This window comes from Lagenorhynchus albirostris, chromosome 18 (assembly GCF_949774975.1).
Source record: "Lagenorhynchus albirostris chromosome 18, mLagAlb1.1, whole genome shotgun sequence".
Taxonomy (NCBI): Eukaryota; Metazoa; Chordata; class Mammalia; order Artiodactyla; family Delphinidae; genus Lagenorhynchus; species Lagenorhynchus albirostris.
This window is the reverse complement of record NC_083112.1, coordinates 24,727,289-24,752,366: the sequence shown is the minus strand read 5'-3', so window position 1 is coordinate 24,752,366 and position 25,078 is coordinate 24,727,289. Positions and strand designations below refer to the sequence as shown.

Sequence of the window (25,078 nt, the reverse complement as noted above, 5' to 3'; positions counted from 1 at the left end):
TGCCCAACCTAGAAGTTGCTCGCACATCTGTCTACATAACCATAGCGCTCTGTTAAAAACCATTCTGTGGCATCTACCATGTTGTGTCTTCTCTTACAACTAAACGTGTCTTCTTCACTAGAAGGTTAGCTATTGAAGGCAAGAACTCTTAGGCAAAATAGATATTCAGTAAATGTCCACTGGGTGAAACACAGTTACTGCAGATTAAACAAAGTGAATGGGGAAACGCTTTCCATTCTTTACATACAGCAAAGTAGGGGCTCAGAATAAAATTCCTTACCTGGCACCAACCTGCCTCCCAGCCTCAAAGCCTTTTGCATCTCACACTGAGTGGTATCCTGCCCTTGGCCGGACCTCAGCTCACACCTGAGATCACAGTGTCAGGCCTTCGTCTGTGCTGTGCCCTCTGCTGGGCATTGTTTTCACCCTTCTTTGTCTGGTTAATATTCGTGTGTCCTGCAAGACTCAGGTCATGGATTCTTTCCTTCAAAATCTATCCTAGAATCCCCTTCCTCTGGGCATCCACTGCATACCATTCATTCCTCTACCTAGACGCTTACATATTAAACAGAAATGATCTGTGCACGTGCCTGTCTTCCCCACCTCTTGAAGTTAATACCTCTGTGAGTACAGAGACAATATCTTATTAATCTTTGTGCCCTCAGTGCCAAGCACAGTGCACGTCACACATCAGTGTTCACAAACATCATTTATCTGAACACAAGCTCATTTTGAACCACTAAAGGAAAAAAAAAGGAACGTAATTGTTGGTTCATGGAGATATCACGCTAGGCAAAGCAATCAGAAAAAGGCTAGTTTAGTTTAGCCTGAGAATGAAATTACTGATTGTAGATTAGAAAAAACAATGGAGAGAAGATATGATTAAAATCAGTGGCTTTTTGTAGAAATGGATATTTTCTATTGTTAGGGAAAGCTGGAATCAGAGATTCAGATTCTGAACCGAGTATAACTGAAGTTATTATAGACCCTACTATTCTAATGAGAAAACTCTTGCTACTGATTCATAAAAGGTCCAATCACCGGGACTCTATGATATCCCATGAAGAATCCAGTCCAGAAGCAAAGGAAGGTCACTGATGACAGCTGTCTTAATTGAGAAGAGTGACCCGTGATGCAACAGAGGCACATGCGGAAGCAGCGCTGACACGGGCGGCAAGATGCTCCCTTTCCTCGGATCTCAGCCCAGGCTCTCAATGCATGGGCTTGAAGCTGTGCTTTCAAAGTCACTCCGAAGGATGATTTGCCAGTTCCTGGCCTGACTTCGTGCTGATCACTGAGGAAACACCCATTGTTACTGGGATTACACAATAACCTCAAGACAGCTGGATGTTATTAGTCAATCAGAACCACACAGGACTGGCAGGAGATGGCCAAAAGGTGACCAAATCCAGGCCTTCCTGTTTTTGTTGCAATCTAAGGATTCACATTCCACATGAGGTCCTGTCTATCCTTGGCCAGCGGCTGTTTGCAACTGGCACTATCTTTCCAAATTGAGGACTTCAGAAGCCCCACTTGAGAATAACACCCTGGATTTAAAAAAAAAAAAAAAAAAGAAGATTCGATAAGGGAAACACTTGAAAATACTTAAGAAGTCACAGCAGGGGGTCTGACTTTTCTTCCTTTGGCTGATCTTGTAAATAAAACATCATTTATATTAAAGGGTTGATGTGAAGATTAAATGCAATGATGTTTGTAAAAGTGACTATAGCCTGGTGCCCAGTGGATACTAAACCAAGACATTAACTAATACCAGATGAGGATCCTGTGTTGGCATTTGGATAACGATGCAAAATGTTTGAAGAGTATATGTGAAAGTTATACTTTTCACAGAGTTGTAGAGTTGGAAGAAGGTAACAGGCTTAAGAGAGATCATAGGAACGTGGGCTTTGGGCTCAGACACCTGCTTCGCTAGCCACAGGGACCCAGGACAAGCCTCCGTCATCTTCCTAATCTTCAGTTGCCTCACTAGAAAGTGGGAACAAAATATCTGTATTTCGTAAGATTGTTGAGAATTGAGATGATTTATGTGACTCAGTCTCTTTATCGATCGAATGTAGAAAATAATACTAACTGGTTATTGTAAGGACTAAATAGCACAATGAATGTAAAGTACTTGACTGGGGGCCTGCAGTCCAGGTTGATGACTATTAGCAAGTGCAATGAAGGAAATGATGAAGCTAATTCTTCTGTAGAGAATGCTATATGCTAGGCACTGTTTTAAGGGGTTTATGCGTATCATCTTCATCTTTTTTTTTAATCACAAATAAATTTAATTTTTCTTTTAAGGAAGAAGAAAACATAAAAGAAGGAAACTGGAGGGCACGGTGGGGGTCCCACAATGCTGTCTCTGCTCTGACTGCCCTTGAGCCTGTTATGGCACCATTGATATCTGCTCCTACAAGACAAATCATCCGGGGCTTCCCTGGTGGCGCAGTGGTTGAAAGTCCGCCTGCCGATGCAGGGGACGCGGGTTCGAGCCCCGCTGGGAAGATCCCACGTGGCGCGGAGTGGCTGGGCCCGTGAGCCATGGCCGCTGAGCCTGCATGTCTGGAGCCTGTGCTCCACAACGGGAGAGGCCGCAACATTGAGGGGCCCGCGTACCGCAAAAAAAAAAAAAAAAAGACAAATCATCCTAGTTAATCTTAATAACTGCCTTCTAACTGTTTTTCCCATTTTACAGAACCCAGGCTGTCTGGCTCCAGAGCTGGCATTATTAGCCACTAAGAATGATGATGACGATGATGTTGTTGGTGTTGATGATGATGGAAGAGATCTTGATGCTGCTGCTGCTAACGTAAGGCACCTAGTAGAATAGCTGGCACGTGGTAATTGCTCAATAAATGCTTGCTGTTATGAAAATGCTGGTGTTATCTGTAAAGATTTCTAGAGATGGAAGTTCCATATCCATTTTAGGTACTCATTTAAGGATTAAATTACTTCTATTCCTTTTCTTATATCTTAAAGCTCCTCCTTGCCATTATTTAAGCCTGTTTTCTCTTTTTCAGATTTCCAGGGGAGAAGAGAATGAAAACTTCCCTGAGACAATTATTTACTATATTTGAGGGTATTTAGAAAGTTATTAACCCCAATACGTTTACAGATTTTTTTTTTTTGGTTCCAAAAAAAAAAAAATCTTTTCCATCTATTTAGTCTTATCTGCTGCCTTTCTTTGAGTCCTTCACAATTTTCTTGCATTTCTCTCTTTGCAAGTTGGAAGCAAAACTAAACATGGTTTTCTGATACTGGTCTCATTGCTGTGGTGTTTCCCAGAAGAGTCATTCCTTAATGTTGACCCTAATCCTAACCCAGGCTTAACTGGTGTCCTATTTTAAGAAGTCCCAGCACTGGGCCTGACTTTTCTTCCTTCGACTGATCTTGTAAACATAGTATCATTTATCTTAAAGGGTTGATGTGAGGATTAAATGCATTGATGTTTGTAAAAGTAACTATAGCATGGTGCCCAATGAATATCAATCAAGGTATTAACTAATACCAGATGAGGATTTTGATTCCTTCAATTAAAAATGTATTCTTGTATCTCTTCCTAGTACTGTGAATCCTCCAATGGCCTGTTTGTCCACCGGGTCAAACCCAATGTTGTGTGCAAGTTCGCATGGCATCCAGGGCCAGATCACCATCTGGTCCTTACAACTGTCCCTTGCCATTTGTCCCCCACCACATACACAGTCTTCTCAGTCACACTGCATAACGTGCTATTCTCTGAACTCATAACGTGCTATTCTCTGAACTCACTGTGCTCTCTCATGCCTCTGTGCACTTGTATGTGCCGTGTCCTGTGTCTGGAATGCCCTCACTCCTCAACCACCTGGAAAATTCCTCAGCATCTTTTAAGAGTGAACTCAAGCATTGCATCCTCGGTGAAGGCTTTTCTCATTCATCCCATAGAATCATGCACATACTTCTCTACAGACCTTAGGAAACTGCTTGTCTTCTTTAAGTTCCTTCTTTGAGAGCAGGGACTGCATTTTCTTTTTCTTTTCTTTTTTTAATAAATTTATTTATTTATGGCTGCATTGGGTCTTTGTTGATGCGTGCGGGCTCTCTCTGGTTGCGCGAGCGGGGGCTACTCTTCGTTGCGGTGCGCGGGCTTCTCATTGCGGTGGCTTCTCTTGTTGCGGAGCACAGGCTCTAGGCGCCTGGGCTTCAGTAGTTGTGGTGCACGGGCTTAGTTGCTCTGCAGCATGTGGGAATTTTCCCGGACCAGGGCTCGAACCCGTGTCCCCTGCATTGGCAGGCAGATTCTTAACCACAGCGTCACCAGGGGAGCCCTGCATTTTATTTTTCTATCCCATCAAGAACTTAAGAAATGAACTAATGATGAGACTATACTCACTCTTCAGTCTTAGTACCAGCGCCGTACCTCCCATAACCCTCATCTCCTGTGAGCCACTCATTTTGGGTCTTATTTGCCTACTGTCTTGCCCTGGAGCTCAGAGCTCACCCAGAAGTTGCCCTCAGTGTTCAGGGAAATGAGTACTTTTTAAGTGTGTGACTATGGAAGAAAATCCAATCATTCAATGTTATGTTGTTCACATAATTTATACAAAATCTTATGCTGTTTTATCTTAAATAACTGTATGTGGATTTTTTTTTAAAGCAAACGACTTAAGTCTTACACTCCCTAGATTTTGAAATTAGGCATCTAATTAATCATTATAAAGACCTTTCTCCTTCCTTACCCTTTGGAAGTGATGTAACTTTTCCTAATCTCCTGATGTAGTTTAGATCTATTTAGAAATGAGGCTTTCTCAGAGTTTGAGGTTGAAATGGTAGATTAAAAGTGCATAATGAAAACTTCTTACCTCCAATAACTAGCAAATAATAATAAAACTTCCCCCCAAAAGAACCAGAGAGGGAAAGGGCATAACTGAAGGCCATGAACTTCAAAGGAAAGGACAGAAGATTCCAGAGTAGAACGGAGAAGCACACCACAGCCTGGCTCCTAACCCTGCCCCTTCTCCCCTGAAATGTGGCTTCTCTCTCTCTTCAGGCAAAACAGTCTTACATAGTTTGTGATTTTTCAGAATACTTAGCCCTTCCTTAATTATCTGTGCAAATTGGTCAGAACACAATCTTACGTGTAAAATCCCCAAATAACAAATCTTTGCTTAAGAAATATTGAAGCATCTTATGCTTCTAATGGATTCGAAAACAGTTTGTTCACTTAAAATTTATCCTCTGAAATCTTATTAATAATGCTAAATGTCTTACTAGTCTCTGTTATCACAGATAATACAGACATGCTTTTTACAGACTCTGTCATGAGGTGTTTATCTTATAAATCAAATGCAAAAACAACTTAATATTAAAAAAAAAAGAAATACTGAAGCATCTTAATATTTTTAGGGGCAATAGCAACATGAACTAGCTCTGAGATGACTAGCCTATGAAACTGCAAAGAGGCTGGCAATGTGGGGACCAGGGGAGGAGGGGTCAGGGTGCATAGGGGATGCACAGCTTGGATGATCCAAAATGTTCCTGTCATTGCCTGGGAGAGTCATTCACAACAAAATGATGTGTAGGGAGAGAATTCTATCTGTGGATTTCTAGTAGAGATGGGACGCTCATAGATCTAGATGAGGAGAATCAGGAAGTCTGATGCCTTTTAGAGTCACTGGTTAAATTACTGCTTCCTGGACAGGAGGAAAGGTGAGGTCAAATATTTTTACCTGACAAATTGAACTAAGAAAGCCATAGAGTGACCCACAGTTTTATGCAAACATTTTGGCATTGACTAATATTTTTGGACTGGCTGATTAGGGTTCAGATAACTTTCTCCAATAGCTTTGGGGTGGGTCTAGTTTGGGGCCCAGATTATTTTCTTGGCCCATACATGTTGATTACCTGTAAATTATCCAGGATAATTCGGAGGGAGTGCACCTGCCGTCGAACAGCCCCTGAAAACCTTTCATAGGTTGCAGCATCATATTCACTCATTTGGATCTCCTTTAACCTAAAATCAGAGGGCAAAAAAGACAACAGCTGAAAGCCTGTACCTGTGCCTCTTTTACTTCCATTCATCTACTGCTAAGAACTGTAGCAAACTCCTCGGTAACTCAGGAGGCCTTTGAGGAAAAAAAGCAAGAAGTGATGTCTCTAGCTCATGTTTCAAAAGAGAGGAATGTGTGTGCAGTGATGCCCTAGGAAATGGTTAAGTCGCCCTGCAGAGGAAAAAGCAGGCCTGATTTGTAGTGTTTGTTGATGTCTGTGGTGGTTGATGTTAAGCTATCAATAGTGAGGCCCCTGAGCACTGAGTTAGGAAGAAATGTGCAGTTGGCTCATATGAGCCAGTATGACTCAGCTCTGTAGCACACTGCTGCTGTTATCCCAAACACGTGTCGTGATGCTGGCAGATGGTCAGTTCGTGTGGCAGATTCCTAGAGAGATCCCATGGGTTGCTTTTTAAGACCAAGGACATATATTTGGTTGATCATGATAACAGTTCAGGCCCAGAGAATGTAAATAAATGTGTTGCTATGTAAAATATAGGAGTTTTCTGAAATTGACTGTGTACTTTTAAGAGGATAATTGTGTTTTAATGTTATTGTGGCATTGAAATTCTGTCCTCCCAGGACAGTGCTCCTTTTTACCATTTTTCATTCTTTGCTTCTGCTGCAGCCCTGCCAGCCCACTTGCAGTTTCCTCAACCCACTGTGTGCCCTTGTCCCTGAGCCCCTGCATGGGCTTCTCTCCCACCCAGAGTGCCTTTCCCTGCTTCTTTGCCTACTAACTTCCATGAACTCTTCAAGGCTCATATCAATGGTCACCTCCTCCAGGAAGCCTGCTCTGATCTTCAGATTTGTCTTCTGTGCTCTCGAATCACTTCATGCTTTTCTCTGTCAGAGCATTGCTACCTACGCTATAGTTGTCTGCTTCCTGTCTCCCCAACTGAACTCTTTGCTCCTTTAGTCTTTCTCATCTTTATCTGCACGGTGCCTACCATGATCCCTAGCATAACAGATGCTCAAAATAAATTGATATGAGTGACTGAAATACAAATAAGACTCAATTATTTAAAACGCAGCATCTTAAACTAATTATAAGTAGAAGGTTTTACAGTGTTCTATCCATAATACACATTTCTACAAATTTCTATAAATGTAAAGGGTACTAATACTAGGACAGGGAATGATGAATGCATATCTCAAAAGTCTAACCACAGCACAGTATTCTAAGCTGCTCTCTCTGTATGTGTATGTGTGTGTGTGTGTGTGTGTGTGTGTGTGTGTGTGTGTGTGCGCGCGCATGTACACGATGTTGGAGATATGGTTCCTAGGTGCAGAGCTGAAACTCTTATCAGGAGTATAGTTTTATTGCCTTGGGCTGGAACAGAACCCCCAAATGCTCAATGAGGATGAATGGTCTCTATTCCTCCCTGTCTGGCCAAGCGCTGGGAAGAATCCATCCATCACAGGGCAGAGCACTAAAGGCTTATTAGAATCACATAATGTTAGGCTTAGACCATGAGGGCAGATATGCAATTCCCGCCCTACCACCTGGCTGGGTTAGCTAATGCCACCTCAGGTGTCAAGACCCAGCTCAAAGTTTACATCCTATGAAGTCTGGCTCAATCCCTTCATGATCATTCTCTTTCACATATCTTCCACAGTTATCTGCTATGGAACCTATAAACTTCATTGCTTTTAATACATATGCCTATTCTGCCCTATCATAGTGTTTTTCAAACTTTATTTTCCACAGTAGGAAATAAGCTTTATATTGCGATCCAGTAAACGAAAATGCATGTACACGCACGTGTGTGTACACCTGAGCCAAAAATGTAATGAAAAATACCTTTACTACACGTGACGTACTCTCATTTTTTCTCTTCTAATCCTCTGGGGTAAGGAACATGTCTTATTTTTTCTTAGAATCTCCAGTACCAGCACGAACCCTGGCACCCAGTGGCATTCAATAAATGCTGTTGGATAGCACTTTTGAAAACACTGGCTATCAAAAGGTAAATACCTGAAAGGTAAATAATATCTGCATGGTTGTTTCCTGAGGTGACATGCCAAGGTGTCCTTCTAAGTCTAATTTACTCTCTGCTCTGAAGGACGAAAAGGAATATGTGTATAGGACTTGACCTCCTAACAATGCCTCTTATGTTTAGTTTTGGCAATCTCTTAAACCTCTCTATAAATTTTCATTAGATTAAGGTATGTCTCAAGTATCAAGCCTGACAGAAGCTGGGCACAATGACACTGCAGGACATGCTACCAACCCCATCATACCTGGGAGGCTAATGTGCTCTCTCTCCCAAAGAAGGGAGATTAGTACTTTTCCAAAGAAGGGAGATTAGAAAAAAAATGTAGGCATAGCTTGTGCTTAGCAGGGGAAACACACACACACACACGCGCGCACGCGCGTGCGCACACTCACACACACACACATACACACACACACACATCAAGGAAGGAGCCAGGCAGTTAGTAAGTCACCTCCGGCAGACTGGTCATTGTAGAGAGATCAGAATTAACTCCAGTTATAGGGATACCTCTGGCACGACTGTGTTGCACCCAAAACACACCACATGCTGCTCTAATTAAGAAGAGATCTGGAAATCATATTCCAAGCTGTGTCAGCTTTCACAAAAATCACCTACAAGGTGTTCAAAGCTGATAACATTCTGAGAGATGAAGACCGAAGCAGGGAGCAGTGAAAGAAAATAGGACATTTTAGCCTCTGTTTGAGACAAGACTCCCAGTGCAAATACTCTCAAACCCACAGAGCTAGCTGAAAATAGGTCTTTCTGCTGCTTTAACCCTGATCAAAACTTCAGGGCACAGCTGCTTCACATCCTAGTAATCTATGCGGACTGACTGCATTCTGTTGGCACAGTATATTCTTAAAGGGTATATTTATTGTTACGTAAGAGTCTGGGAATTTTAGTTCTCATTTTACTTTTTCGTATAGGTCATTTTTGGATCAATTATGAGGAAAACAAACACAAGCTGAAATCTAGTGTGTAGGGCTGATTAGTTTTGCAAATGGTAGTGGGTACAGTTTCCACAGTTGGTGTCCACCTTAAATGCTTTTCCAAGCATGTAAAAGTACCTCGCCATCTATTTCATTCTTGTTTTATTGATTTACTATCTCTGTTCTGCTTTATACATGTCTTACCCTTGTCCACCTGCTACTCTTCCTGAGTTAAGCAATTCTTGATATGTAGGAACCACTATCTAGCTGAAATCCGGATACAAATGAACGCTAAGTAAATATTATGTTGACAATATCAAGAACCCATCAGTAGAATTAGGCTCTTTGAGGCAATATGGTAGACCTCTAGGCTGATGGATAGGCCTGGCTGTCAGTCTGGTTTTAGCCAGTCTTTGAATTAAGTGTGAAAGGGTGATACCATTACTTGTATGCACGTCTGTATTATTCATTCCACAAATACGTATGTGCTTGCCAGGTACCAGGTTCTGGGCGTAGGTACTGGGGATATACTAGAGGGCAAAATATCCTGCCCTCAACGAACTTGAAGTCAGTGGAGAAGAAATAAGCTATTCACACAAATAATAACACTATGGGAAAAAGTGATAAGAGCCATGGAGAAAAGGTACAGGGTGCTACAAAAGCACAAATGCAGGGACTTGACCTCATTCTGCATATACCTAAAACTGCAAAATAGCTTGAAAACTAAAGCATCCAAAACTATTGGATGACAGTGAAGAATGACTACTGTTTAAAGACCTGATAATAGTTTTGTCTTTTTATTTTTTTTAAGTAAAATATTTCAGAGACACACTCTGAAATATTTACGATGAAAAGGTAGAAAATCTTGAATTAGCTTCAAGGACTCGGAATGGAATCAGATTTTTCTTCCTGAGGTTGAGGGAACAGGTCCACAGGGTTCATTATACATTACTCTCTACTTTTGTTTATGTTTAAAAAGTTTCATAATAAAAAGTTTAAGAAAACTCTTTAGCAGGTACTAAATTGAATACCCATCAAATAGGACTATTACTGCACGAAAGTAGAAAGCAACATTTTTCTGTCTTTCTCAGGGTCTCCATGTGCTTTTATTTCATCTTCTCCTTTCTCATCCCCTTGTCCATCTCCTCTGTATTTCAACCACCTTCCAGTATTCTTTCACGCGGACTTAGATTCTTCTCTGCAGCGCTTAGTAGAGGTGTCTGGTTTTCTCATTCCCTTCTCCACTTTTTCTCTTTCCTCCCTTATAGCCACTAAATTTAGTTGCCTTATTATTACAGATGCTCCTTACTTTCTTTCCCCTGTGGCGCGATGGTCCTTAATAGAACCAGATTCCTCACCCTTACCATGGAAATCAGAGAAGGGCTCGTGTACTTCTACCCAATCACTACTTACAGGTCCTTTTCTCTCCCTGTGAACTCCTCTATCCATTTGTCTGCTTACACAAAAATTGAGACAGGACTTGTGAGGTTTTCAGCGTGGAAACAATAGGAACTCATCATTTGGGGAGGAGATGATGATGTGTATCTAATTATTTGGTTCTTTTCCTAAATAAATATTTATTGTTTATATGAAACGTAGAGCCATATTTTAATTCTGACAAGACTTTGTATTATAGGATCCCTCCCATCCTTTTTTTGAGAAGTTTAAACTGCTTTCATTCCTAACATAGTGATTTGTCTTCATAGCCTCTCTGAGAGGAAGGGAGAGGGGAGTCACCATCAGAAGAACAAATTGACGCCCAGTGACGATAAATTAATTGTTTGAGGTCTCCGGGGAAGCCAGCAGAAGGGCTGGGAGTGACACTCTCGTCTTATCTACCTGCTGAGTACGTGAGGGTCCTAAGCCTTGCAGGCTTTCCTGAGGGTGTGGCAGGAGGGACCTGCATTTTTGTGTCCCCATTGTTCTGGACTGTTTACTTGCAGGATGTGTAAGCACAGCACGTAAGGTAAAACCAGATGTCCTGAGTGGGAGGAATTTCGGAACTCACATACCCTGGAGTGTGCTTTTCCTGAACTGCACCCAGCTCCTTTCACTGAGCACAGCAGTATAAATCTGCCTCCCGGACCCCTGTCTATGCCCTCGCTCCTGAAGGAGATCTTGCTGCTCCTGGGGTATTTTTCACTTTTAGCTGATGAACACATGTGGATGTCTAGTGAAAGCATCATGCGGATTCTTCTCATTTTTTAGATGGTTCCAATCAAAGTGGCTCCGGATGGTTCCAGAAAATCTGAAAGCTACAGGCTGGTTGGCCTGGATTTCAAGCCCTCCACCCACCGACAGGGCCTCCACAGTCAGCCTCACTCCCCACTGCCCCCAGCTGGCCCCCTTTATTCTGCATAGGCGAGCTGGCTCTCTCTGCCATAGTCACTCTGCTCATCCTACCCTGGCGCCTCTGGTCCCTTAGTTTACCCTTCCTGGAATGTCCAAATACTGGCTGAGCTCAGGTCTTACCTCACATCAGCCCACGGACCTTACCCTTCTCTGCACTGCCGTACCACAGGACTTCAGCACTTACCCAGGGGGTGTGTGAGTGTGAGCGCGTGTGTGTACGCTAGTCCTGTCTCCACGTGAATCTACAAGATTCCTGAGGGCAGGAAGGGACCAGCATGCAGCATTATCTGAATTCCCTATGTGGCCTGGGAACAGATGTGGATGGAATGATTTGACCTTTAGTTTCTCCGAAGAGAAGTATCTTTGGTTTTACTTTCTAACGTGCTCAAGCCCTTCCTCTATACGACCATATGTAATTAATACATTTAAAAGGGCCTGAGTAGAAAGGGTGGGAGATTATGTTCACTCAGCTGTCTCCACTGGGAGGGGGGTGGCTATGGATTTCAGTTTGTGGGTCCAAGTTGCTGCATGAGGAATAGAATCACACGAATTTGGGGTCTACTTCAGGGTCGGTCCACTGACATTTCACCACGGTGGCCGACACTGCTCCGGATGCAGTGGGGTCCACTCACCTCTGTTGAAACGCTCTCTGGCCCATCTCTCTCGCAGCTCTCTTCACTTCCTCAGGAACTGCATCTTTCTCAGCCTTAGAGACCTGGTACACTGCATGGCCTGCATCCAGCCGGTAAGGACCTCCTTTGCCGCCCAGACCTGCAGTGTCTCTTCCCCCTGGGAGGAAACCAGAAAGTCCAGGTGATTAGTCTGATCCAGATCACAAAACAGAAGTCAGATCATGGCTTTAAGGCAGTCCTGTGCAGTATATTAATTGTAGTTAACTAGTAATTAAACATTCAAATGACTTTCTTCCGGAAACACAGGGCATCCCCCTATCAAGGATGCTTTCTTCTTCTCCATCCAGCCAATCCCACACAGATTTCAGGGCTCAGTCCAAATTCCATGACCCCTCACCTGATGACTCTACCTCACAGGGATCAATACTCCTATGCACTATTTGTTATTCTTTAAAATTTATTTTTCTTTTCTTGTCACCTATAGTGTGAATGGGATTATATTTTACATATCTTTGTAGCTCTGTACCTATAAGAGGCTTGAACATCATAAATACTTAGTATACATTTGTTAATTCGGTGAACGACACTCCTCTTCCCTCACATGTAACCTCATTTTTCCTTAAAATAAAAGAAAGATGACCAGGCTATCGATCCTGTTTCCTCTGTTTTGCAAATGATAAAAATAATGCACAGAGAGGTTAAGTCACCTACTCATGACCTCGTATCAGTGGATGAGCCAAGATTAGAAGCCAATTATTATACTAACTTTGACTTTTAGCTTAGAATAATAGACAACAGATAAACACTGCCAGCTTCAGGACAGTTTTTAAATATAAACCCAAGCTTACATGCTTGAAAATGAGCATTATGTAATATTGTATAACTTTTAATTAAAATTAAATGCCTAGAAGATTAGGTAGGTAATATTATAAGAAGTGGTGAGAATTTGGCTAACTAGAGAAGACTTGCCTTGTCTAAATACATTCAAATTCATATTATTTTAAAACACTGCATTGACCCCCAAAATACATATATTGGCTAGGTTGGCTACATATTTGGCCCCTGGGCTACCCAGTTTATTACCCCTGCTTTATAATGATTAAAATACTAGTAATCAGTTTCTTTTGTTCATTCACAAATAACTTGGGAACTTAGAAGAGAATCCAATATTGGAGGGGCAGCATAATATTGAATATTATATCATAGTATAGTATAGTATAGTATACTAGTATTATATAGTACAGTATTCTATTATATAGTACAGTATTCTATTATATAGTACTAGTATTATATAGTACAGTATTCTATAGTATTCTATAGTATAGTATAGTATACTAGTATTATATAGTACAGTACTCTATTCTATAGTTAAGTCGGACTGCCTGAGTTTGAATCCTGGTTCCAATGCACTAGTCATGGGTCCTTGACAGAAGTTCCTTAACTTCTCTGTAGCTCAGTCTCATCACCTGTAAAATGGGGATACTAATATTATTTACTTCATGGGATTGTCATGAGGCTAAAATGCTCAGAACAGTATGTGGCACAAAATAAGAACTCTGTAAGTGACTGCTCTTACTATTATTTACACAACTACCAGTCACATAGAATGAGGTCATTTCTAAGTTTCATAAAGTGGAAATTTTGAAAGTTTTTAGGCGTTGGTTAAATTATGCTACATTTTTCTTTTCTCCCTTGAAGGCTTAAGTGGTGTAATAAGTTAAAAGCAAGAACTCGCATACTCTGCTTCCCTTATCAAAGTCCAGGTAGGTCATTTCCTTTTGGGAAATACCATGAGAACAGCCTATTAATTATAGTATATTTATCCTTTGATTCCAGCACATCTTATTTCATTTTTATTTAGAAATTGCTTGTGGAAAATTCCGTCTTGGATGTGTGTGATTCCTGGCTGTCACTTGTGGACGGCCTATAGGTGGAGGGGACTGGTAATTGGACGATGATGATGAGATACAGAGTCAGGTTTCTGGGACCTGACTCCCTTCCTCCTGGAGGTATGGGTGGGTCATGAATTAGAGCTTGAAAGTTCAAGGGCGCTGAGATGACATCGTTTTTGGTGAAATGAGGAAAGGACCCACAACCGTTTAGAGGCTGGTGTGAGTGATGGACAGCACGGGAAAGCACGGTCCCTTGGCAAAGTCATACGGGGTTGGAGAGGGCGTGAGGACAGAGTTCTTCACGTCCTCCACTTCCAAGAGCCTTTAATTTAAACTTCTTAAATGAAAATGCTTGCCAGAGAGTCCAGACTTCAAGGTATAATCTTGAAGCTAACCTTGAACATCCTAAATCTGTTAAGATAAGGGGGAGAGAGGCAATGGATGGCTTCTGATGACAAAGAAGGAATCAAATGAGTTGTTGGGTCAGAGCTCAGTTCAATATAGAGAATTCTGAGCGAAGAGAGTGACAAAGAGAAAAAAAAAATTGCAGCAAAAGAGCCTTGATAAATTGAAAAATAAAGGCTGGGGGAAGCAAAAGCAGGGTCTTCAGCCTGGACAGATACGTGAGCTAGTCAACACAAGCTGAATAACAAGCGAGAACGTCTGCTGCAGAAGAGCCTGCTGCTGGGAAACCTGCATCTGGTCAGCTCGTCCCACAATGCATTCCACATGGATTAAATCTTGCTGGCTTGACACTAACTTCCAGATCAAAGGACATTTCTCAAAATATCCCTTCTTTCAAGCTGATGCTTGATGAATAAACAGAGCAGGCAAGGAGTCCACAGGCCGATTTGATAGCACATTGTCCGAACACAGAAACCCATTTCCTCCCGAGGCTGTCAAGGCCAAGAGGCACAGACCAACCTCAGGGAAGGCGAAGAACAGAGCTCATGCCAGCACCGCTCATGGCCGTGATAAGATCAGACAGTGCGCACACAGTCTGGCCCTATTCCTGCGGCTCTGCAGATGTGTCTGCTCCAGCTGCCGCAGAGGAAAGAGGAAAGCAGCAGCTGTGGGAACAATGCTCTCTTTGGGCAGCCAAGAGGAAGGAGTGGACCCCAGGCATCGGTTCAGACCACAACCACCCCTCTTATCTCAAAACCCTGCATCCTCAACATGCTCACTTCTGAGATGTGGAGGACCAGGACCATTTCTTTTCAAAGTCAGCTGGTCAAGAAAGAATGTACTGTCGATTTCTGGCATGATTCCCAAGGGCATGGAATTTAAAAGAGGGGATTAACACTTTTAATGAATACATTCTTCATGCCAGGTCTCGAGCTCAGCGCCTTACAATCATAATCTCATTGAATCCTCGTCACAAGCTTGCGAGGCAGTTAATATTAATGCCCCTTTTATGGATGAGGCAAACCTGGGAGGACCAGAACGGTCTTAGGTCAGAGGGTATAGAGTCTGCGGGACTCCAAATGCCAGGGTTTTTCCGTGTCTTGATGTCACGCTGGGACAGAGGGCAAAGGCACACTCCAGCCGACTAACGGGGGAGACAGAGAAGGCAGGCCGATTCCTGAGCCTTCTTGGGGCTGCTGTGATGTCCACACGGGCTTGCGAAGTCTCTGGAAGCCTGACCCAGGAGAATGCCGCGCTACGAACCTGTGCCGCCAGCCCAAGTATTGCCGCCCACATGCGGCATGTTGTCTGGGTCCTCCTTGCCGTGTTTGGGGGAACTCACGTCTTCACCGCTCTCTCTGTTGATTGTTATCTAAAAATGAAGAAGTAAGACATTATCATTCTCCGTGACCAACACCAGGAGCTGCAGGACAGAAAGAATTGTCTCCCCCTAAGTCCTTAAGGTATGGCGTAACCTCAGGCCACAGGACACAACAGATGCTGTTAGTGTCTGGCAAAAGTTTCACCGGATTTTACATCCATTTAGTTGGGAAGGAGACAAATTTAATTTTAAAAAATATTCTTTAAAGAAAAGGTGCTGGACTGGGTTACAGCTTCAGAATTCTTCTAGCGCAGAGTATGCCTTGAGCATTTACATAAAGGACAAGACCCACCGGAAGCAGGGGAAATGGATCTCTCCAGAGACTGACTGAGAGAGCTCTCAATGGTTTAAAAGGATCACTGCCCAGCTGGTCCAGCCGAGTCACAGCAGATATACATTTACCTATTTAATTTTCCAAGAAATCCCATTCCTCAGAGAAATGCCACTTTATATAAAATATGTGGAAAAGAAAAACAGAAAATGTATCTTTGTGTGCTTCAGTGATATATGTTATACACACAGACACTGAAAACTGCTTATTTCCTGGACCCACTCTGATTTTATTACGGTATTTATAGCTCTCCTAGTTCATCTCGATTTTGAAACTGGATTTACTATTCCTGCAAATCCAACAGAATACGCAGCACTAGCTTTCCTCTTAGAGAGCCTGTGGCTCATTCATTGGTCCTTAACTTAATTCGGCACAGATTCACCAAAAGGACTGATAACCACGCAGGAATTCCATCCTAGCAGTCAGCTCAGTAGATATTACTCCACAATGAAAAGAACTTGAAGCAGCCATATATCCATGTGCCCTATGAGCCTGCTCCGATTTTCAAGGCAGACCAGATCCAACATTTATTTATTTGTTCAAGTAACACTTAACGGGAAATGTATTGGCAAGACTTCATTTGAACCACCACGGGGCCAACGAAAGCCATGGAGGATTGGTCACTGCCCTCAAATTGCTTACAGTGGAACAGGAGAGCCTGCAAATAGACCTGTAGCATGATGCCAGGTCAGTCTTGAGAGCTGACCCAATCCTTGTTAGTAACTGGACTTTTCATTCTGGAGGTTAGAATTAACGAAGATAGGTAGATAATTTAAGGCCTTTGCAAATAAAATGGCTATTAAGAACGAATTCAACTTAACTTCCATGGTCTTATGTCCGGACTAGTTCATTTCAAATGTTATGACATCATAAAGAGATTTTAATTAACCAGATCTTTCTACCCTTAGCTTTGGCATCATTAACAGAGTTTTTGCCATAACTTCAGCATACTTTAAAATTTTGCAGCCAGGACATGACAATTGATATGAATTCCACACATATAATCATGCTCGAAAAAATGGGTGAAAATAATTTTTTTCTTCTTTTTAAAAATTAAACTATGCAGCATAGCTAGCAACATTTAGAGAACAAATAAGCATTTAAAATACTGTCCCCCAAACTTGCCACCACTTTCCAGCTTTTCTAGAGGCAGTGTAAGAGATAATCAGTAAATTAAAATAAGTATACTGACTATGAGAATTCTAGACCAGCACTAACCAAGAAAATTTTCTGTGTTGATGGAAATATATATAACTGAGATGTCTAACATGGTAGCTTTTAGCCCAATGTGGCTATTGAGCACTCGAGGATGTGACTATTAAGTCTTACTTAATTAACTAAAATTCAAGTTTAAATTACATGTAGCCAGTGGGCATCTCATCAGACAGCACAGCACAAGGACAAGCTTGCCTCCGCCCGGGAGATAATGTTTGGTTATCTTAGCGGTATCTTATAGATGTTTCCCGTGAGAAATGAGAAAAACAAGAAACATTTCAAAATTGCGATAGAGTTTTATTCTGTTGTCATTTTAAGAAATCTATAGAAAAGTTATGACTACAGTCTAACTGATTTTTTTTAAACAAACATATGGAACTTACATATGGAAATACGTTTATTATAATAAGATGGTAAGCTTATTTTTCATACATAAAGACACATTTATTACAATAATGCTGCTCAAAACACTTCTGGACTGTTTCTGGAAGGATCTGCAGAATCCACAGCAGATTCTATTTGAATATCTTTAATGGTGGCCATTTTGTATTCTTTAAAAATAGATTTGATTTTTAATAAATAGTTAAAGGATACCTGGAGCCGATTTCTGGTATGAACTATTTGCTAATTTGCTTTGTACCGTTTGGAAAGTCAATTAACTTCTCTGGGCCTCAACCTTCTCATCAGAAACTAAGTGGGTTCAACTAAATAATTTCTTCCATTCCACCTACCATTGACATGCTCTAGCTGATTCAACGATTCAAAATGTGGTAAATAAGGGATGTTAGTCAAAACCAGGCACAATTATACAATAATGAGACTAGTTTGCTTTATAAGAGTTGAGATACTTCTACAAGCCAATTCTTAAAGATGAAGTTCCAAAAATGGTCTGGGCAATGACAGCATTATTGGAATAACTGTTCTGAACACCTTTCCTCACTTTAGAGTATGTGTGTGTGTATACTATTTATTAAAAATAAATAGAAGAATGGATAAACAACAAGGTCCTACTGTATAGCACAAAGAACTATATTCAATATCCTGAGATAAACCATAATGGAAAAGAATATAAAAAAGAATGTATATATATGTATAAATGAGACACTTTGCTATACAGCAGAAATTAACACATTGTAAATCAATAAAAAATAAATAAGTGAATAAACAAATAAATAAAAGAACCTCAGAAGAGGTATAGAAAGCAAAGTCCTATGTGTCTAGTAACTTTACTTTCATCAAAAATCAATCTCCTTCAGACATTTCACAATTCAGTTATTCTGCTGTAAGAGAATAGCCTTTTAAGAAGTACTAAAAATGACGGCACAAGGCAAAAGAAAAAGCTTGTCAAATAGCCCCCCTCAGCTACCTCCAAAATCACACTCTTAAAATTGCAAAGACACCTCTAATGGGCCTTCAGGGAGGCAGAAAATTCGCTATGAACTTTCTGGGCAGAAAGGAACTGGTGTGCTCTTTGCCACCTGTGTGTCTTCCGGGCCACCTGCTGGGGAATGGCGTGGCTCACAACAAGTCAGCCCCACACCAACCCCGAATGGGAGTCTAAACATGTTTCAAAATTGACAAATGCTTGACAAAAACAATCATCGGCCCAAACCTGATTTATTCCACAGAAATACTTAAAAGTGAGGCATTTGGGGAGTTTATCTAATTCTGTGTCATTTTATGAATGCCATTATACTCACACGAGTCTATTTCTCTAGGTGGATGGGAGGAACTCACCTGACAAGCGGTTTCCAAAGCATTTTAGGGAGTCTCTTACGTGAACTGACAATGACTCATAAAAGTTACAAGGCAGGAAGTCTAGGAAAGTCCAACGCAGGACAGAAACTAGAACAGATACTAGGGAAGGCCTATTATTTGAGGAAGCTTGTTTCCTAGGGACAGAGGATGCTATAGAGCCTCTGGCCATTCAAGTTGATAAACTGCTGAATTCTTTGAAGGATGTGTTTTGGAAGGACTTGGAATGCATTTCCTTCGAGGGTTGGTTTCATCTAGAAAGAGCTCAAGTGAGTCAATCCAGTTACTGAAATAGACTTTAATGTATTCACTTAAACGGATCAAAATTTTTCCCAAACCACAAAGTATTGTGGACTCTTACCAACTGTTGAGGCAAATGGATACACGTGCTAAGGCCTTTGACGTGTTTCTCACTCACAGCTGACACAACCTACTTCCTTTTAGATAAGCGTGCTATAATCATAAGAACTGTTATCCTCTTTCAGATGAATCAAAATGGAAAAAACATGGAGCTTGTAAATTATAACTCATAAAAATGTCCCAGAGTAAAGCAACCCAAAGCCAGAGCAGGGAAGGGACATGACTCATGAAAGCCCTTCTAGGCAAGGCCCATATATTTCAGGCTCCTCCTCAAACTCATGATTTTTAAAAACCATCAGTAAAATGACATAAATAGCCAGAATACAATCTTGGAGGGAAAGTTACTTCTTGGAGGACTGACTGGACAACACAGCTTATTCTTATTTTCCAGCTGGAGACTAGGTGTGGCACAGCAGATGCTTCTAGCTGCCTCCCCAACGTCCACTCCCTCTTTCTCCCTTTTAAACAGAAGTCAGATGCACCACGGTTAGCTGGGATGAAGCCCGGCCACCCCATTCCCCTCTGCCACTGATTGATCTAGGGGAAGGTAGGCAACCCGAGATGTAAGAAAATCAGGAGGTTTCCGGGAAAGATTTTCCTCTCATGTCAAGAGCTCTTTCATTGCCCTGGATGGACCGCCCTCCCCTCCCTTGCAACATACATGCGCTTGCTGCCTTGGCACACGGCGTGAGAATGTGATGCTTAGTGCTGTGGTCTCCATCTGGTGACCATGTGGCAATGAGAAGAAGGTGGCAGAGGGGAGGATGGAGGAGGCTATGTCCCTGATGACACCGCTGAGCTGCTGAACCAGCCACGGAGTCACTTGCTTCTGGTCTTCTACATCAGCAAATAAGAAATGTCCTTAGTTTAAGGTACTGTGAGTTGGGTTTTCTGCTACTTGGGGTCTACTGCATGCAAACTAATTGATTCATTCATTACAGGATGAATGAGAGGCAGCAGGGCAGAAGCCACGGTCTTGATCTTTGGAGGATGTCCTACTTCCAGAAGATGTGCTTTAAATTTTCTGACATCGAAAACTGTCATAATAATATCAGTACAGTTGCCTACAATTTGATGATTAGCAGGCAATTCAATGCATTCACTCATTCATTTTCTTATTCAAACATTTCTGTGTATGTTTATGGCACATTTACTACTCACTGAGATAATGGAGATAACAAGAAACAGGATCTTTGCTTCCAGGAGGATGTTTTATAAAGTGGAACAAAGTCACAGCACAGGGTAATACAGACCATAATAAGGTACTGAATACATCTGCCTAAAAGATTATTGTCTGAGATTATTCTTATTCTACACTAGAAAGTTAGAAATTTCTATCATAGATACAATGAAAGTCACATAACATGACCCTAGGAATGATGGTCTTTCATATGAAGACAGCTTGTTAAAAAACAAAACAAAACAAAAAACCTTACCCAGTTTTCATAAACAACATGCAGCTTCTACAACGATAACGCATGACAAAAGTACCATTGTCCATAGGCAGTTTCTATGTGTCCCAATTTCAATCTCTGGCAAAGCCATCAAATATGTAATTTATCTCCAGTTTTTCCCTGGCTGGTGGCAACATTCGCTTTCAAATATTCAATGACTTCCTGCCCTCTTTAATCCCTCCTAGTTCTTAAAAAGCAGGGGATGGGGCTTCCCTGGTGGCGCAGTGGTTGGGAGTCCACCTGCCAATGCAGGGGACACGGGTTTGTGACCTGGTCCGGGAGGATCCCACATGCCGCAGAGCGGCTGCGCCCGTGAGCCATGGCCGCTGAGCCTGTGCGTCTGGAGCCTGTGCTCCGCAACGGGAGAGGCCATAACAGTGAGAGGCCCGCGTACCGCAAAAAAAAAAGAAAGCAGGGGATGATCTGATTTTCGATCATTAATATTAAACAATTATGCTGTAGCTGATATTCATTTGCACTAAATAATTAACCCAAAGGGCATTCACACTGTAAGTGCCCTTGATTGGGAAATAAAGTCCTCTTTCCTTTGTCTGAGGTGGGGGACAGGGTAGTGGGTTGGCGGGGGGGCACGCTAGGCCTGTTCCCTGGCCCTGAAAACAAATGCTTATGAGGCGATTGTGGTGTTACAGGTGAGAGGCAGAAGGGACGGTCTGTGGCTTGTCCCAGAGCAGCTCTTGCTCTGATGGAGTGGGTGGAGCCTCTGGTTCAGAAAGGACTCCTGTTCTTTCTCACAGGCTTCTTCAAGTCGACCAGCAGCCCTCCCTCCTGACTTAGGGGACCTTTTGCCCACCTCCCCAGACTCAACCTAATTCTGTCTACTCTCCCCCTTTCTGCGTGAACACTCCTAGAGACGATGCATACTTTGTTTTCTGGTACAAGTGATGTGCTTGGTAAATAATTTAAAATATTTGAAACCGTGACCGCAAACACCCTCCTTCTTCTATCTGATGTGATGTTCTGGAATACAACCCTATGTGCATCCTATGTTATTTCTCTATCCGTGTTTATAGTTTCTTTTTCTTTTTTCTTTTTTTTTTGCGGTACGCGGGCCTCTCACTGTTGTGGCCTCTCCCGTTGCGGAGCACAGGCTCCGGACGCGCAGGCTCAGCGGCCACGGCTCACGGGCCCAGCCACTCCGCGGCATGTGGGATCTTCCCAGACCGGGGCACGAACCCGTGTCCCCTGCATCAGCAGGCGGACTCTCAACCACTGCGCCACCAGGGAAGCCCATACTTGGCAGTTTTTAAAACTATTGTGTTTCCCCTGTCAACAGAATTCTCTGAGGTGCTAAGTGTAGCTAGGAAAAGGAAGCGTGGGTAGAAAAGCCATCCTACCACTAGGGTGGGGAGAAGCGAAAGGGGGTTTTAATAAGACCCAGGTTCTAAAAATTCTTGAAAGCACTGAGTACAACTCCATGCAAACACATTTAGCGTGGAGGAATTCTTTTCTGAAAATAGGAATGCTAACTGAATCAGTGCTGGACAAGTTATCATAGCGTCCTCCCCATGGAGAGGTATTTCCATCATCAAACACTGGCAAATGGTTTTCTGTTTTGTTTATGCTAAAGTCAGGTTATGTCACCAGCCATCATTTCTTCCAGCTATTCTTCATACCATTGCTGGTTCATCATCTCAGACTCTAAATGTTTATGAAGTCATTGTCTACTGATGTTTACCCTGAGTTTCCTCAACCATTTCCTCAAGGCACATGGAGTTCTTGTAAAACCTGTGTTTTCACATCGAGCGAGACAGTCTTCCTTTGCTTCCAGGAGGCCCAGCATTCTCCCACACTTTTTTCCCCAATTTTTATTGGAGTATAGTGGATTTACAATGCTGTGTTAGTTTCAGGTGTACAGCAAAGTGAAACAGTTATACATAAACATATATCCATTCCTTTTTTTGTTTTTGATTCTTTTCCCATATAAGCCATGATAGAGTATTGAGTAGAGTTCCCTGCGCTATACAGCAGGTTCTTATTAGTTATCTATTTCATATATAGTAGTGTGTATATGTCAATCCCAATCTCTCAATTTATCCCTCCCCCCATTATCCCCTGGTCTCCCACACTTTTTGACAACCATGATGAGTCAAAACTATTAACCAGAATACAAAACACTGGCATAAAGAGAGGCCGTAGAGAAATAAGCCATATGCACTGCACATACACAGAGCTCAGGAGAATGAGGTAGGTCACGCACCGGCTGAGAGCAATTATGGTTCTGTTCTAAGCTCACTGGGTGAGGGACCCTTCCAGGCTGCTGAACTAGCTCAAATGGACTGAGAGTGTACAACACCACTTAGCGTGTGGGCAAAATACATACACTGAATAGCTGGAATGTACGCATTTATTGTATGCATACATGCACGTACATTTTTAAAGAAAATATATCTTTAAGTGATAAAAATCAGTGCTACGGACTGTGCACTGGAAAATGTGGCCACATATAGAAAGTGGCATCAGTTCTATACTGTGAGGGCAGGACTGGGTCTTATTCTTCGTATCAGCTTTAGCACCTGGTCTTTGCGTATCGCAGAAGCTCAGTAAATGTGTGGTGAATAAGTGAATGGCTGCACGACAGGCACTGCCTCTGTGGCCATTCCAAAGCTGCAGAATGGCTCCAGCAGGGTATATGTCACCAAGAATATATGGAAGCCTGATAACTGCTCTCCTGGAACCGAAGGAGGCAAACTGGAAAGCAGGAAATTTGGGAGAGGAGAAAAGAATACCATTGGGTTTTGCTTTGCAAGATATTCTTTTAATTTTAGATTGTGAAGGCTCTTTGTGAGCAACAAACTTAGAACACTAAATACCAGAGGGTAAAGCTTTTTAATGAAATGTAGGCCATAGTTATGACACAAATTATGTTATGTATCGTTGATATTGAGCTACACGGTAATTAGACACAAACGATTCCTAGAATGATTGTAATTGGTGAGGGGTTTATATAATAAAACATAAGTGAGTTTGTCGTTTTTCTCTTTTGTGTGAGTTCTCCAGTTTCTTCGACAGTGTGACTCTGCCTGTTTCCTGTTTACACCCTGGAACTCACACTCCTTACAGGACAGAGCCCCGGCTGCCCTCCCAGCGGGTTCCCTCTGCATTTTGTCTCGCGTGGCTCGCCCCCTCTCCCTGGGCCCCAACCCCACTCGTCTCGCTCTGTGCCCCCATCTGAGGACTCCAGATGTGAAGCTGTGTATGTGTGGCCGTGACCTGGCCACCTGGCAATGAAACGGTCATCGGAGGGAAGAGGAGAGAACGTAAGACAAAGTACAGAGACCCTAAATTAACCTGGGGCCCTGGGGCTGAACTAGGGTGAGCGAGTGGCAGCCAGACGTCCCCTGCGTCCTCCCAGTGTCTGTGCTGACTTCTGTGGTGTGACTCTAATGCTGTGTGACGTTTAGGAATGTTTTCACCCTGTCCCCTTCCACTGACATCACGTACCCCAGTTGCTAACACAGTGTAGTGTTCTAGTTGTGCCGCCGAGCACAGTAGCTTCTCAGAACCCTGGTTTTAAGAGACACGCTTTATACCCCACTTCCGACTTATTTTGACTCCTTAATGTCATTGTTAGGGATGAGTAAGTTTAATGTAGATAGAGAATGAGATCAGGCATCTGTAAGAGACAGATTTTAAATGAAAGAAAGCGCCTGAGAGGAATTAAGTAGTGTTTCAGAGGAGGGTGGTACGCAGCAGACTGAGGACTGGCCTGCCGGCTGAAGCCGGATTTCAGCCCGGTGTGGCCCCTCACTTGCTGTGTGATGCTGAGCAAATCATTCAACCTTTCTGGGCCTTAGTTTTACTCATTTTCAAAGTGAAAAACCAGACTAAGTTCTTTCTAGTTCTAAATTCTTTACACAGGGATCCTTATCTACATTTACTTTGATCCTAGTTCATAGGAAATACGAGCTGTCATGGAAATCAATTTGAGTAAAATAAATGAGAAGTGTAAAGAATATTTTGATATAATCATGTAAAAGTTTGGTTTTTCTTCAAATTGATTCACTAAGACTAAACTTAAAAAAATGTTTTGGAGAGGCAGCTCGATGTCATGGAAAAAAGCATTTTACTGGAAATTAGAAGACTGGCTTTTGATCTTGGTTCTGGTACTAACTGGTGAAATGGTTTTGGCCAAAGTTACTTATCTCCTCTTAGCTTTCTTTACCCGAAAATCAAGGGGCATGACTGGCAAAAATGGAATTTAAGTACACTACGTGATTCTTCTGGTTAATACTCATCACAATACGAACGCTTTAACCAACACTTTAACCAAAATCCCAGTACAAATTTATTGAGAGGATGTGTAAATCATATAGCGGGGG

The 25,078-nt window shown here is 42.2% G+C and overlaps 1 protein-coding gene across 2 annotated transcripts in view; it reads right to left on the bottom strand.

Moving 5' to 3' along the window:
- The window catches only part of VWA8 (von Willebrand factor A domain containing 8), a 366,706-nt gene that overhangs the window by 35,568 nt on the left and 306,060 nt on the right, over window positions 1–25,078 (bottom strand). For both annotated transcript variants that reach the window (XM_060128726.1, XM_060128727.1), the window contains 3 exons: window positions 15,506–15,614; window positions 11,946–12,102; window positions 5,887–5,995 (listed from right to left, as the gene is read on the bottom strand). In XM_060128726.1, coding sequence (XP_059984709.1) covers window positions 5,887–5,995; window positions 11,946–12,102; window positions 15,506–15,614 — 375 coding nt within the window. The remainder of the gene's footprint in view (window positions 1–5,886; window positions 5,996–11,945; window positions 12,103–15,505; window positions 15,615–25,078) is intronic.